General features: G+C 41.4%; 1 protein-coding gene across 1 annotated transcript in view; it reads right to left on the minus strand.

Moving 5' to 3' along the window:
* Positions 1–2,827: 2,827 nt before the first annotated feature.
* The window catches only part of LOC124613652 (retinitis pigmentosa 1-like 1 protein), a 107,457-nt gene continuing 92,993 nt past the window's right edge, over positions 2,828–17,291 (minus strand). The window contains exon 4 of the mRNA XM_047142367.1: positions 2,828–3,117. Coding sequence (XP_046998323.1) covers positions 2,828–3,117 — 290 coding nt within the window. The remainder of the gene's footprint in view (positions 3,118–17,291) is intronic.

The following is a 17,291-nucleotide window of genomic DNA, read 5'->3' on the forward strand; positions in this document are numbered from 1 at the left end:
ATCTTTAGCGAAATTTAAACGTCTCTGATCGTTCCTCAGTACTTCAGTATACCACTTCCTTCCACGCTAATTCTTCCTAACGATTCTACTGTACGCCAGTCTACTTTTAAACATTACTAAATTATGATCTGAGTTTGTATCTCCTCCACTGGATGCCTTAAAATCCAAAAGCTGATTTCAGATTCTCTGTCCGACTATTAAGTAATCCAGCTGGAGTCTTCCGGTGTCTCCGGGTCTTTTCCAAGTATACCTCCTCCTCCTGACGTCCTTGAACAGTGTAGTTGCTGTTACCATCTCAAAGTTATTGCAGGAACTTTACCCTACCTCCTTTCCGTTGCTACTACCTAGCCCATACTCTCCCGTAATACTTTCTTCTATTTCTTTTCCTACAACCGCGTTCCAAAACGCCATGACGATTATGACATATACATACTAAATTACCCGTTCAACATCCTCATATACTTTCTCTGTGTCTTCGTCTTTTGCTTGCGACGTAGCTGTGTATACCTTAAATATCACTGATGGCGTTCGTTTCCTATCGAATCCGAAGAGAATATCCCCCTCGATGAACTGTTCCCGGTAAATTACTCGCTGCATTACTTTCCCACTCATAACAAATCCTCTTCCCGTTACACGATTTTCTTCTGCTATCGAATTTACCCTAGATTCGTCTGGTCAGAAGTCTTTGTCTTATTTTCATTTCGTTTTACTGACCCCAACTATATCTAGATTTTCTACTGGTTCCAGAATTCTGCCATTCCATGCTCTGACTCGTAGAACACTATTACTTCCTTGATTATTCCATATTTTTCTCCAATGGTTATCTCCCCCTCGGCTGTCGCTTCCCAAAATATCAGTATGGGGGACTAATTCGGAATCTTTTGCCAATACAGAGATCATCATGACACCTTTTCATTTACAAGCTACATGTCGTGTGAATACACATTATTTGCCTTTAATGCAGTGGTTTCCTTTGTCTTCTGAATCTCATGGCGTTGGTCGTTGCCGATTCTTCCACCTTTTTGGGGAAGGCAGTTTCGCGCCACAACAGCGACAGAGTGACCCGAACCTCTGGTAGCTCCTCAGTCGACTTTGACAAGGAAACTGGCAGAACGAGGGTGACTTCTTATGGTGGAAGTCTTCGTCACTGCTGATAATTTTTATTCAGGATTTAAGTAGCGATTAGGTTCGAACTCGAGCCCAAGGCGTTTTGTTTACTGGTCAAAGAAGTTACCACTTTTTTTCCGTGATTTGCACTCGGCATTTGGTGTGGGCGGATGTCACCTGTCCAAGTTGATCGTTGAATACTTCTCTTATTTTTTTATTACGGAGGGCACCCAGTCCTCTGACCGAACACGCGCAGATACCGTGCCGCCACCTATGTAACACTGGTGATGTGATCATATCCTTCACCATTTATCATTGTCGTAACTCAGTTCGGTGACGACATCCTAAGCAAGAAAAACTGCCCCTACTGTAACACCATCTCCTCCTTACTTCATCGTTGTTTCTACACATGAAGGCAGGTAGCGCTCTCCAGGCGTTTGCCAAACGCAAACGCTTCCACCGGATTGCCACAGGGTACGATTGTGGCAGTTTCAGCGCGTTTCCACTTCACACTCATATCACTAACAATCGATTTGGCTACCATGTGTCCGCAGCTCGTGGTCGTGCGGTAGCGTTCTCGCTTCCCACGCCCGGGTTCCCGGGTTCGATTCCCGGCGGGGTCAGGGATTTTCTCTGCCTCGTGATGAGTGGGTGTTGTGTGATGTCCTTAGGTTAGTTAGGTTTAAGTAGTTCTAAGTTCTAGGGGACTGATGACCATAGATGTTAAGTCCCATAGTGCTCAGAGCCATTTTGGCTACCATGAGAAAGACTGAGAAGCATTTTATACATTTGTCACTTAGGTTCATCCAATGATTAGTCCACGTTCGAAGTTACTGGTCTCTCCCGATCGACCCATTGTGGTGTCACTGCTTCTCTACTGGCTACACAGTACTCCCTGCCTCCTTTTATACAGACAGGCCGGACTCTCTTTACATCTGGTGGTCAATTATTCAGCATTTCATGTGGGTGTCTCAGATAGTGTATACAACTCAACGAAAACCGCAGTACATCCTATGTACATATTCAAGAGTAAGTTTTCCTCACTCACGTGCGAGCTGATGCCGATGATTGGAGAATAGATGAAAATAATTGTTTTACTTGTGTTATTCGACGAACGGGTGTTATATGACTAATTTTCACATATTCCTGAATAGCTTCCCAGATGACCAGTATGAAAGAATAAATAAATAATAACCTCCAAAATTTAAATGAGGCGTGACTTGTAAGTATAAAACAGTGTAACAACTTCAGCCTCATGCTATGATAGATCCATTGGCACACCATGATCGCTTAATTCGCCATCCTGCTTTAACTGACTATTTTCTGAACCATAATGAGCGCCATAACCTTCACTTCTTTCAGTAACGCCTCACCTCTCTGTATTATCCAACAGCTTGAGGTCTGTTTTGCTATAGAGGCGAAAGGCGAAAAATTTCAGTTGGTCTCTCAGGAGAAATTATCAAAGTACTGCTGTCTGAAGAACAATGTGGGAAAAATACGAATTTTATAATCATTGCAGATCCATGCTTTGATATTCTTCACTGTGTAATGTCATTCTCAGCTGTTGTGTACCATTGTCTTCAAGCGAATAAAGCTTGTTACCTGAGTTCACTTTCACACTCGTAGTATTTAAGGATTCAAACCTGTATCAGTTATTGAAATATTGGTGTTATTACGACAAAAAGGATAAACCTAGTGTCTCTGGTATGCATGGTGATCATTAGCGATCGAGCACTAGCTTAACTGGCCTACAACACGTGGGAGGTGAAAATGACTCGAGCTCGGACGCAACCATACAAAGTGTATGGTCGAGGTGGCGGCGGCGGTGGCGGTGGTGGTGGTGGTGGTATTTGCCTCTAGTGGAGCTCACAGCTTCCACCAGCTCCACGATGACTGGCCAGCGACGTCTGCGAGCTGTGCCAGTGGGTGGAAGGCGTGCGACGCGGGTAGTAGATGCTGCAGGGGATGTGCTATCGCGGCACGCGTTGCGTGCAGTAGAACTGGCTTTGGCTGTAAAATGTTGCCGCTGACGCGGCTGTTCAACACTTGTGTCGCCTACTAAGTTAATACTCACAGTCTACTGCTGTATTTATAAGCCATGTGTATCACTTTGGCGTGTATCTTGCGAATCAAAATAGGCGCCTAATACACCTTGTAGGGTACAATGTTAAAGAACTTCTTCAGTTGTAAATTAGGAATCGAATGCGGTTTAACGAGCCAGTAGCTCGCGTCGCCTGCAGAGGTGAACAGAATATTGGCCTGGACAGAAGTTGTATCGACTTCTAGTGAATACTGAATGTGGGATAAATGCTGACGGGAGTTAAGAAGCGGAAGTGCTTGAAAGGGAAGAACATTAATTAAGAAACCAGACAAAGCTTAACGGGAAGTCGTTAAAGAAGTTGCTTCCCGATAAAACTGGTTTAAGTATTTAAGGTTAACAATAAAGAGTGCATTACGAGAAACCGTAAATGCCCTGTTAGGGGCTTCATCAAAACTTCAGTAATTTTCATAGGGAAATTTTCAAAACGGCACTAACCTGTGTGAAATACTATTTTTGATAAAAAAAAAACAAACAGCCACAAGAGCGCATTAGTGATGTTTGTTTTCAGTATTGTTACCAAGCATGGTAGGGTTTACCAGGTAGGTGGAAAGCTTCAGATGTTGAGTGATCATTGTGAAAGGCAAAGACATGCCGCACACTCCTGTGAGATAACGTCATCAGCATCTGAAAGAGAAAGAAAAGTGCATCATTGTGGGTCTCCAGTATGACGGCTGGTCGAGTTGTGCAATATCCAGATTTTTGGGCAGGCATACTGGCAGGCATACTCTTTGTCAAGATTCTGACCGACCACGTCTGACCACCGGGGAAGAGGGATAGGGGATCCACAACATTGTGAACTAAGCATATCATAACCCCTTTGCATCTGCGCCTGCCATCCAAGATCAAATAATGGACTATACTCCCTGCGATATTCTGTCATACCGTATTGGACGGAGACTACCGATAACTGAACTAGGGAATTACCATCCCATGCGTAGGATGCTGTAAACAGTACAAAAAGAAACGGCTGCGTTTGAAGTGATGACATGATGGAGAAGCCTCGACTGCTGATGAGTAGTGTCGTATACTTCTGCACTGCCTCGAATGACAGTTGGCGAGTGTGGTGGCAACTTATTTTGCTAGTATCAGATCGAATGTAAGCACTCGATGACTATCTAATCGACTGTTTCAGGAAGAAAGCTCTCTATCGAAGATCACTAGTGTTTCATGTAATAGAAGTTATCTCTGATGTAACATGACAGACAGTTACGGCTACAGGATAAAATTGTCCATCCATATTCATACCCATATTTTACTGATTCTTAGTTGAGCAGCTCTCAATATGTGATTCACGTTATCGTTTTTCTCTTTATAAATTATGTCCATCACTAGTAACATACGTTGAAAGCCAGCTCCACCTTATTCGTAATGGCGTAATAAATTTTGTGGCAGTCAGACCAAGTACAAAGGTCTTTTTTTGCCTTTCCAGAATAAGTACGAAGCTACTCTAACCTTGGACTAAATACAAATAAAATTTACCAAATGTGCGGTATATGGTAATTACTATACACCACCTGTCGAAAGTTTAGAGACTGGAGTAATAAAAAATAGAGAACAATTAAGATGGCGGTTTTAATCATTCATGTGTTGTACATAGTCTCCTTCACTCGGGTACAATGCACGTAACAATCGTATAACCAAGTGAAAATCTCAGAAAAGTCGTTCTTTGGAATGTTGTACAGATCACGAATCACATCGGTAGCTTTTTCAGTTTTGCTGAACCATCTGAGATCCATTTTGCACTTTGTCCTTTTTTGGTAGGTTCGTATTTATAAGTGCAAGTCTCATTACCTGAGAAGATTTTTCCAAAAACGAATTGTCTGCATTTTTTATTTCAGTCAAATGACGCCAAGCATCAGTAATACGTCTAAGGTAACGTTGATACACATTTGAAGCGATTATCACTAATCAGTATTGTAGCTGCTCAAATCCGACATGATGGCGGCGAAAAATTAACAAATCCAGGTAGGTGGCGTTGTGAAATTTAGAAATGTAGCGTGGGACAGGTGGGAAATTTAAAAAAAAAAAGCAAGATAGTAGGGTTGGAAATTGAAAAATGCAAGATGGCGAAACTAGATCAGTTGTACTTTCTCTCCTCTCATCGCATCTACCCTCCTCCTCCCCCCTCACCTCAAGCCATACATAGAATAGTATTATAGTCGGTACTAAAGTGAGGCAGCCAATCACTTGAATTGCGTAAAAATGGCGTCATATTCAAAGACATGCAGTATTTACATATTAAAATATATGTGAGTTTGAAGCACACACACACACTCATTATGTATATATACGTATCTGCACAAAAAATGCTGCCAAAAACATGTCAACCCTCAGATGAAGTGCCCCAATGACATTCTCATACTTAAATATTTGCAAAATACATATGGGTAAAAAATGATGTGCTAAAAAGACAGTTGATATGCTTAGGTGAAAATGAGGTAAAGCATCAAAACATACCTTATGAAGCTTACAGCTGTCCAGAACACATGTTTGCTTAAGTACTACGCTAAGCAGCCAAGGACACGTACCAATAGGCAGTCTGAATTACTTCCAGCTACTGGAAGAAACTAATAAATTTCAATTTGAGGTCCACGCTAGGTGTATCGCAAAGGGGCCGCAAAAATTAGATACTTCCAAATCTAAATTGTTCTGTGTGGCTTATCAGGTGTGACAGTGTTAATTTAATTACTAAAATATCTGCAAAAATCGTCAGATTCGCAATGTTTGTGTCAATGTTCTTTCCTGATGACGTAGAAACGAAAAAAATATGTTAGCAATTAACAACTTTCGTGTCAAATGTTGCGGTTTTAAAGGTTTTCAGTAATGTTTCAAATGTGGAAGCAACATTTTAGGGGGAAAGAATTTAATGCATCATGTTCTGCACTTGAAAAATAAAATCGATGATATTAATACTTTAATATGCTTTTTATTTGCGTTTGATCTACATCTAGATAAGGTCGTGTGCAAAACGTACTTTTGAGGAAGGCTGCAATATTTGCCAACCAAGAACTATTGCTCAAAGGTTATCTAGAACGTCTACAGTCTGTATTTCTCATAATAAACTATTAAAAAACACCGAAAATTTAATCACCGAAATAAACAATGTTATTCCCACAGTAATCACAAAAATCAGTTTCATCTATTTCACAATTTATTCGTACATATTTTCATGTTTGGAGTGTATTTACAGCAGCATTGCAATATGATCATGTTGCCTAAAAATAGCAAATGATTTCGTTGATATGCCATGTCGATTATCCACATCAGTAACAAACACCCCTGTGAAAGTGGTGAGTTGAAACAATTTTCCCAGTATCGTGATTTTACACAGTCTTGGTTCAATGGGAAACTTAACAATGATCTGGCTGAATTATTTATCGAAGCACATCAATTTTCTAATTAGCACTTTAGTGATATAGCATAAGTAACGGTACTAACACACACCCTTTTAGGTAAAAAACGGGGGTTGCTGTATTTCCAAAGTCAGCCAAGCATTATAGCGACTCCATACTAGAGTATTAACATTATTCTGGAAAAGAAAACGTTTGCCATCTTCTGCTGATAATACCAGACACTACAGGAACCGAAATAAAATAATAGTTGGATCTTTTTACCGATCTCCCAATTCAGATGACACCACAGTTGAAAGATTCAAAGAAAACTTGAGTTTAATTTCGAACACGTATCCTACTCATACAATTATAGTTGATGGTGACTTTAATTTACCCTCGATACTTTGGTGAAAATACATGTTTAAATCCGGAGGTATGCATAAAACATAATCCGCAATTGTACTAATCGTATTCTCTGAAAATAATTTCGAGCATTCCGTTCATGAGCCCATGCAAATAGTAAACGATTGTGAAAACACACTTGATCTCTTAGCAACAGATAATCCTCCAAAAATAAACGAAAAATATACCTATTCAAAAAAGCAGATACAAATTCACTTGATGCCTTAAGAGACAATCTCCACTCCTTCGAAATTAATAATGTAGACCAAATTAAGTTGAATTTATAAAATTAAAATCGACAGCAATTGAGAGATTTATACCAAATAAAGCTGATCGCCCTTGGTACACAAAACGGGTCAGAATAATTTCGAAGAAACAGCGAAAAAAGCATGCTAAATTTAAACGAACGCAAAATCTTCAAAACTACCGATCTTTTGCACAAGCTCGAAATTTAGCGCGGACTTAAATGCGACATGCTTGTAATAGTTTCCAGAAAGAAACTTGTCCTCGAAATCTGGCAGAAAATCGAAAGAGATTCTAGTAGTATGTAAAGTATGCTAGTGGCAGGACACAATAGACGCATTCTCTGCTCGACAGAAGTGGAAATACTATCGACGACAGTGCTGCTAGAGCACAGTTACTAAAAACAGACTTCCGAAATTCCTTCACCACATGAGACGAAGTAAATAGTCCAGAATTCGAATCAAGAACAGCTGTCACCGTGATTGACTTAAAAGTAGATATCATCGGAGTAGTGAAGCAACTTTAAATCACTCAATAAAAGTAAGCCTTCCGGTTCAGACTGTATACCAATTAGGTTCCTTTCAGAGTATGCTGACACAATAGATCCATATTTAATCATAAAATAGTGCTCGTTACACGAAATATTCATACCCAAAGACTGGAAAGTTGCTCACATCACACCAAGAGTCAAGAAAGGTAGTAAGGGTAATCCGCTAAATTACAGACCCATATCATTAACGTCAATATGCAGCAGGATTTTGGAACATATATCGTTTTCGAACATTATGTGTTAATTCGAAGAGCACCGTCTATTGACACACAGTCAACATGTATTTAGAAAACATCGTTCTTGTGAAACACAGCTATCTCTTTCCTCAAACGAAGTGTTCAGTGCTATTGTCAAGGGATTTCAAATTGATTCTGTATTTCTAGATTTCCAGAAAGCTTTTGACACTGTACAACACAAGAGTCCTGTAGGGAAATAGCATGCTTATAGAATATTGTCTCAGTTATTCGATATCAGAAAGGTCATAATTCGTAGTAATTGACGGAAAGTAATTAAGTAAACCACTAGTGATTTCTGGCGTACCCCAAGGTAGTGTTATAGGCTCTATGCTGTTACTTATTATATAAACGATTTAGGAGACGAACTGAGCAGCCGTCTTAGGTTATTTTCAGATGATGCTGTCGTTTCTCGTCTCGTGAAGTTATCAGAAGATCAAAAATTTCAAACCGATTTAGAAAAGATACAGTATCTGTATGGTGCGAAACTTCGGTTACACGATAAATCAATCAAATCTAAAGGCCGTAAATTTAACTAAATACCTAGGAAAGAGCAGTAAGCTTTGTATTATCGCGAAATAGGGGAGAGAGTGCCACGGACACAATACAGGTTTTGGTGTGGACATCATTAAAAGAAAGACGGCTTTCGTTGCGGCAAAATCTTCTCACGAAATTTTGATCACCGACTTTCTCCTCCGAATGCGAAAATATATTTTTGACGCCGACTCACGAAGGGAGAAATGATCATCCTAATAAAATTGGATATCTGAGATCGCACGGAAAGATATTTGTGTTAGTTTTTTCTGCGCGCTGTTCGAGGTTCAGACAGAGAATTATTGTGAAAGTGGTTCAATGAACCCTCTGGCATTGGCTCATTCTTGGCATTCTGGCACGGTTTGACCCCTGAATTCCGTCATTGACCTTTTCAAGGACATCACATGATCATAAAGTTAATACATGATTATGAACCTGAATTCATGACATCATCTCTCTATGAGTGATATAATCCTAATCAGTTGAATGCCATCCCCCTTCCTTATCTCCAGCCAGTTATAGCGCAATATTAAAACTAGAAGAGCCTATGGAAGACCCAAGATGGCTAAAATGGCCCAACTGTGTCAGTGGAAAGTTGAAAGCCTCTCCCCTCCATATCTCCAGACAGTTACAGTGCTGTATCCTATAGTTCCAGTAAATCACACTGAAAAACACAGCCCAATTGACCTAGTGAAAAATTTAAAACCCTTTCCCGTTTCCCTTACCTCCTAATCTCCAAATAGTCACAGTATAGCGTTAAAAGTCGAAGCTGATGGAAAGATATTAAATGTGTGCTTTTTACTCCCTGCCCTCTTCCCTCTATCCCCAAATAATCAGAGTTTAGTATAAGAAAATAGCCCAGATGTGTAAATGGGAAAGCAAAAACCCTTTCCCCCTCCCTCTACCTACAGAAAATCATAGCACAGTATAAAATAACCAAGATGGCGGAAATAGCCCAGTTGTCTTACTGTTGAATTTAAAACACCAACCAACAGTATTAAAATTATGCGTAAAATGGTGCACGTTAGACAATTACCGAGCTCCACATCAATTATGCCCTCTCGTCTTCTCCCCTTTTTTTGTCTCCAGCCAATAAAAATTGTGGAAATGGATCAATTGTATGCTTTATATCTCCCTCCTGCCGATCAGAGCATATTATTAAAATGATGTGCTAGATATGCAGTAAGAAGTAAGATAACCCTCAATATAAAGTCAAAGTTGTTCACTACTTCTGTGAATGTCACATACCTCTGGCTGAACACTGAAGTGAAGCCAAGATCAAGTTATGCATTATATAGATACACATATGTACATCTACATTTCGTAAATCAAAAAAATTCTGTGCTCCTTAAATACATATGTGATAAAATAATAATTTTTCTCTGTTATCTCTGACTAAATATTAAAATTGACCAGGTCAGGGCAATGCATTATTCACCTACACATACATACCTCTGGCGTAACATTAAAATAATTCCAATGGCGAAAGATATGCATTATACACACAAAATGCTGCACACACACACACACACACACACACACACACACACACACATACACATACACACACACACACACACACACACACACACACACACACACACACACAAACACACACACAGCTCTGTATTTATTAAGTCAAATTCTGTACTCCTTATAAATATATGATCTCTCCATATTTTATACCTCATATTATATATTACTGACAAACATATGATCTGTCTCATGCAAAGGAAGCATTCTCCCTCTTTCACACCCACCTCCAAAAATGTGACCTCTCACACAAAAGTAAACATTTCTTCTCTCACACAAACATATCTCTGCATTTCGTTCGCCAAACACTGTAATCCTGAAACCCAAGTGTGATTCCAATTCTCAGCACATTAAAAAAATTCTTCAACAAATGGTTCAAATGGCTTTGAGCACTATGGGACTTAACATTGATGTCTTCAGTCCCCAGTCCCAGGATTCAAACCTACGACCGCAGCGGTCGCTCGGCTCCAGACTGTAGCGCCTAGAACCGCTCGGCCACAACGGCCGGGAATACTTCATCTTTTCTGTGTCATGTTTGAAATGTCAGTGGACGCCTCAGGATAAAGGAACAACTAAGCCGGCATGAAAAGTTGGCCGGCCGTTGTGGCCGAGCGGTTCTAGGCGTTTCGGTTCGGAACAGCTCAGCTGCTACGCTCACCAGTTCGAATCCTTCCTCGGGCATGGATGTGTGTGATGTCCTTAGGTTAGTAAGGTTTAAGTAGTTCTAAGTTCTAGGAGATTGATGACCTCAGATGTTGAGTCCCATAGTGCTCAGAGCCATTTCAACCATATTAGGCAAAACACGTTTCTTGTTCCATCTTATTACCATAAATATAGATCATTTCTCAAAAATAAATTGAAAAATGCAAACTCCTCAATTCAGATTTACACACAAAAGGTTCACTATAAATAAATAAAAAACAAAATTTCTTACAACCCTGGCCAAAGTGAATTTAAAAACATTCAATTAATTCAACCTACTGGCGTGGAATAATAATAAAATACTATTTAACAACTGAGTATTACATCAGTATTATACTTGTTATGTTAAAAACACCAAATTTCACACAGGGGAATCGTGGAAGGGGCAGATGCGGCAAGCCAGGTCTGAATAATAAAAAAAAATGGCTGAACTGGGTAAATTAACGCCCGATTGCTTCTAAAGAGGAACTCAACTTATATTGGATGCAGCAAACCAGGAGGCCGTTACGTCTCAGAGGCTACGGTGAAACGGGAAGCAACGCGCCGGCCGCGCCCACGCACACAGCCAACGGGAACGGTTGTGCCCGGTGGACCGGCAGTAATAAACTAGGCCTCGCAGCAGCGCCTCCAAACGCTACGAACAGCTCGGGAGGCCGAGAGAAAACAAACAAACATATAAATCATGCACAATAATTATGGAACATATGAAAATGCTCGGACCAAGACCAAAGCTCAACGTGAACGTGGCCCCAAGCCCTGACCAAACCTTACGTGTAACAACCAGAATTTTACGAAAGAATTATCTGTTATTAACTGTTTAATCTTACAATGATATACAACAACTTAAAGTAATAATCACTCACACAACCCTCAGTCACATCAACTTGAGTGGCTTAGAAGATAACAGGCAAATAATGACTGCTAGCACTCAAACAACTACATTGAAACAAATTTTAATTTTCTTGAAAGGGTAAATCCGACCAGAATGAAGGAAACCAATTACGCAAAGGGCCAAGATTCACTGGCCGCTGGCGTTTGCTTACCACATCTGTAGGCAATTTTATAATCACTACATCAGTCAGGGAAACAACAACTTCCATTACAAATCAGACATAATTTCGACCTCACTGGTCATTAACACACGTGGCGGCCCAGACCATATGACAACTTCAGACACAGGTGATAAATAAGCAGACATTGAACAAATTGTAATTAAAGGGAATTTGAAAACACGAATGTGGAGCTCAAATAATGTTAAACAGCGGTACCAAAACGTAACCTGAGTTGTTGAAACAGAGTGATGGAGAAACACAGGCAATCCAGCGTAGCGGTAGCAACTTCAACACGGGAGCGCATGCGGCAATCAAGTAACGAGCACCTTAAGCGCAAGGGCAGAATAGACGCCATTAGAAAATGAACAGCTCTCCAACACCCACATCAGCAACTATGCATCCTTAATGCATTAGACCCAAGTACAGCAGACCAACACGACTTTAGCGACGACCGGCCGCTTAGACACTCGTGCGCTCGTAGCCTGAGGCGACCAGGTAGAAAAGGATCGCGCCATTATCCAAGGATGTGAAACATAGAACCAGCCAACACGGCTCAATGTTCAGAAAAAACTATAAATAGTCCGATCTCTCAAGGTTTTTCGTCGTAGACATATACGGAATGTATAAGTCAGTGCAGTGTACTCCCGCTGTTGTGAGGCCGAGGAAGGCCCAGTTCTATGAGGCATCATGTCACGGACTGCGCCGCCCCTTCCGCCGAAGGTTCGAGTCCTCCCTCGGGCAAGGGTGTGTGTGTTGTCCTTAGCATAAGTTAGTTTAAGTAGTGTGTAAGTCTAGGGACCGATGACTTAACCAGTTTGGTCCCTTAGGAATTCACACACATCTGAACATTTTTGAAGGCCCAGTTCATGCGTCTCAACTAGCTGAATAAGACACAACTCAACCAAGAGACAGATAGACATTCACTAACGTTTTGTGTCAGCTACTTGTCACAAACCATAAAGAGAGTAGGAAAGATAACAAAAAAGAACTGAAACACAAAATATGATACACACCAAATGCAGTAAATTTTTTTCGCACAATGTTTGTGTGTATAATGTGATGACAAAAGCCATGGGGTAGCGATATGCGCTTGTACAGATCGTGGTAGTGTCTCGTACACAAGGTATAAAAGGGCTGTGCATTGATGGAGCTGTTATTTGTAATCAGTTGATTCATGTGAAAAGATTTCCGACGTGATTAGGGGAACACGATGGAAATTAACAGACTTTGACCGTGGAATGGTAGTTGGAGCTAGAACAACGGGACATTCCATTTGGAAATGGTTATGGAATTCAATATTCCACGATACACAGCGCCAAGAGTGTGGCGAGAATATCCAATTCCAGGCATTACCATTCACGATAGGCAATGCAGTGACAGACGGAATTAAATTGACGACTGAGTGCAGCAGTGCATGCGTCGAGCTATCAGTTCTACGTGAAATAAAATCAGAAATCAATGTGGGACGTACGACACACCACCCTTCAGGACAACCGGCAAAATTAAGTGCTAATGGGCTTCGGCAGAAACAACATGACAGCGCCTTCAGCGCATCTTTTGGGCTCGTCACCATATTGGCTGGACCGTAGATGGCTGGGAAACCGTGGTCTGGCCAGATGAGTCCCGATTTCAGTTGGTAAGACCGCAGACGCACGAAGCCATGGACACGTCAATTACGCACTGTGTAGGCTGGTGACCCCTGCATAATGCAGTGGGCTGTGTTCACATGGAACGGATGGTGTCCTCTGGTCCAACTGAATGGATTATTGACTGGAAAGGGTCTAGAAGTGGTTATGTTCGGCAACCTGGAGACAATTTTCAGCCATTCATGGACTTTATAGTCTCAAACGACAATGGAATTTTTATGGATGACAATACGGTATTTCACAGGACCACCATTGTTCTCGATTTGTTTGAAGAATAGTCTGAGCAGTTCGAGCGAATGAATTGGCCACCCATCGAAAACACACACATCAAAAAGAGTTTCGCATTATCTCCGTTCCGAGAGTTCAGGAACCTGTACAGAAAATTGGAATAGAGATAAACGTAAACATCATTTCTGCTCTTTTTATTGCTCATGAAAACCACGCGTTGAATGTTGTACCACCATACAGAGAGACCTTCAGATGTGATGGTCCAAACTGCTGTGCACACCAGTACCAGTAGCATGTCCTCTTGCATTGATGCATGCCTGTACTCGTCGTGGCATACTATCCACAAGTTCATCAAGGTGCTGTTGGTCCAGATTGTCGCACTACTCAACGGAGATTTGGCACACATCCCTAAGAGTGATTGGTGGGTCCCGTTGTACATAAACAGCCCTTTTCAGTCTGTCTCCGAAAAGTTCGATAGGATTCATGTCTAGAGAACATGCTGACCACTCTAGTTGAACGATGTCGCTATCCTGAAGGAAGTCATTCACAAAACGTGCACAATGGGGGCGTGAATTGTCGTCCATGACGACGAATGCCTCGCCATTATGTTGCCGATATGGTTGCATTATCGGTCGGAGGATGGCATTCACGTATCGTACAGCCGTTATGGCGCCTTCTATGACCACCAGCTGCGTACGTCGGCCGCACATAATGCCACCCCAAAACAGCAGGGAGCCTCCACCTTTCTGCACTTACTGGACAGTGTGTCTAAGGCGTTCAGCCTGACTGGGATGCCTCCAAATACATCTCCGACGATTTTCTGGTTGAAGGCCTAAGCGAAGAGAACGTGAGTGGTCCCTTCGGCATGTTGTTGAGACCATCTGTACCGCGCAGCATGGTGTCGTGGTTGCAAAGATGGACGTCGCCATGGACGTCGGGAGTGAAGATGTGAATCATGCAGCCTATTGCTCACAGTTTGAGTCGTAACGCGACGTCCTGTGGCTGCACGAGAAGCATTATTCAACACGGTGGCGTTGCTGTCAGTGTTCCTCCGAGCCATAATCCATAGGTAGCGGTCATCCAAAGCAATAGTAGCCCTTGGGCGGCCTGAGCGCGGCATGTCATCGACTATTCCTGTATCTTCTCCATGTCGGAACAACATCGCTTTGTTTCACTCCGAGACGCCTGGGGACTTCCCTTGGAGATCTGTGGTAATGTTTTACGTGACCAAATTCCTGAGGTCATCGGTCCCTAAGCTTACGCATTACTTAATCTAACTTAAACTAACTTACGCTAAGGAAAACACACACCCATGCCCGAGCGAGGATTCGAACCTCCGTCGCGGAGAGCCGCGCGGACCGTGACAATGCGCCTAAGACCAGGCGGCTACACCGCGAAGCCCTTGTTGAGAGCCCTTCCTGGCACAACGTAACAATGCTGACGTGATCGAACCGCGGTATTGACCGTCTAGGCATGGTTGAACTACAGACAACACGAGCCGTCTACTTCCTTTCTGGTGGAATGACTGGAACGGATCGGCTGTCGGATCCTCTCCGTCTAATTGGCGCTTCTCATGCATGGTTGTTTACATCTTTGGGCGGGTTTAGTGACATCTCTGAACAGTCAAAGAGACTGTGTCTGTGAAAAAAATATCCAAAGTCAACGTCTGTTTTCAGGAGTTCTGGGAACCTGGACGAGGCAAAACCTTTTTTGATGTTTGTGTATGGGACATAATCGAGAGGTTAGTTCGTCCACAAAATCCTCCACTGGCAAACTTTCGCAATTATGCCCGGCTATAAAGACAGCATACCTCAATATTTTTGCAGAGGACTTCTAACGGCTTGTTGAGTCCATTCCACGTCGAGTTGCTGCACTATGCCTTGCAAAAGGAGGTCCGACATGATATTAGGAGGCATCCCATGACTTTTGTCAACTCAGTGTTCACATTCAATGCTTTTATATTAAGTTGGTAGTGAGATTTTTTCTCGACAAATTGCGCATTTAAATTTCTTTGGAATAAAAATAGCGTAGCCAGTATTGCACATACTGATGAGTAGAAGCAATGATACTCCCTGTAACTTCGACAATTGTATGTGTAATAGAAATGACATGTCTTTTTATTATCAGTACCCTCCAAGATTAACACATTCACGTGAATATGGTGTTTTGTAATATACAGTGGTAAAATTAAAAACTCTTTTTCTCTTCTCTTATCTTCTATAGTCATCCATTCATAATTTGAACACTGGATGCTATAGACGTTTATAGAAACGTCTTCGTTCTGGTTTTCGAAAACACGAACATGTTCGAGCTATGAAGAGAACGGCATGTTGATAACGTTTAATCTGCCAGAGTATAGAATATATTTGGAAACACACTACTTTCAGGATATTATCCCGCTGAAATAGGCCTCTTGAAACGTGCATTATCCTTTTCCCAGATGTTTATTATTACGCTTTTATTTGCTGTTACCTTGGGCAGTTTGTACTCCTGTATAAAATCCCTCTTCTTCAGTAACTTTGGCGCACAGTAGAATTATTCCCTTCAGTGTACACCCAAAACCAGGAGTTTGGGAAGTTCTCAGTTTCTTCAAACGTCGCTCTGTGCCACTGGTTGATTACGAGTCACTGATGTCATCACAGGGTGACAGAAGCGTACTCTTTGTGTTCATCTATATTGCTCTGTTCTTACCAGTCTTTGGAAGAAGGTATCTATAGAGAAGACATTTATCTTAACTGATCGAATCATATCTCGCACTCTGTTGGTGAAAACTGGAAGACATGCGGCAATAAACGGTTTGGCATCTTTGGACCTATCGTAATTGACAATTACGCTAGTACATACTCACTTTTTAAAAGCTGAATCCACAGAAAAACTTTCTATACTTGTAATTGATTTTAACATGCTTTGTAGATGGCTCTCACATCGTTTATAGTTATACATAAAGTACTACTTTACTTGGTCTCAAGTTGAGGGTGACACCAGTGGCAATGTGGAGGATGTGATGTCCACAATGATCAGGTGGTCTTTTTCTTCATCTACATCTTTTTGCAGATTTTTCCACAGCTGCTCAATTAGAGCGCTGATTGTTTGCTGCTCGATCAGTAGGACCACAGATTCTGTAACATTCAAGGGAAAAAGAAACATGTACTCACAGATGTGACGAACAAATTATTTAAATGACAGAGTGGATAAACCGAAGACGAATATTAATATATTCAGTTTTTTTGTCGGGCTTCCAACTCTGCTCTCTCAACTCACAACTGATTCCACAATGTTGACAGTTGGACTGTCAAAACATAAATGATTTTTGCGAGTTTGAAGACCTCCCTGTTATACCCTTGCCTCACTGCTGAGTCAGCAGAGGTTTCTTATCTCGTGTGCTGAGTCTGAGATTGCGCTCTCACAATCTCAGAAATTCCAGTTTCCCACAAAGACCAACCTTGAGGAAATAGATATGTTTTCTCTGTCACAAGCGAGTTGATGCTTGCTCCAATAGGTTTTATAAGCCTTATTGTACTTAGATTCTTCTCCAAACTGCAGTGCTGTAGACAAACATAGGTGAAATTCTGCGTCAAAAACAAAAAAAGTGCCATCAACCAGTTTTAAAAGAAGAATATTTATTTTT

The sequence above is a fragment of the Schistocerca americana genome, chromosome 4, assembly GCF_021461395.2.
Source record: "Schistocerca americana isolate TAMUIC-IGC-003095 chromosome 4, iqSchAmer2.1, whole genome shotgun sequence".
Lineage (NCBI taxonomy): Eukaryota > Metazoa > Arthropoda > Insecta > Orthoptera > Acrididae > Schistocerca > Schistocerca americana.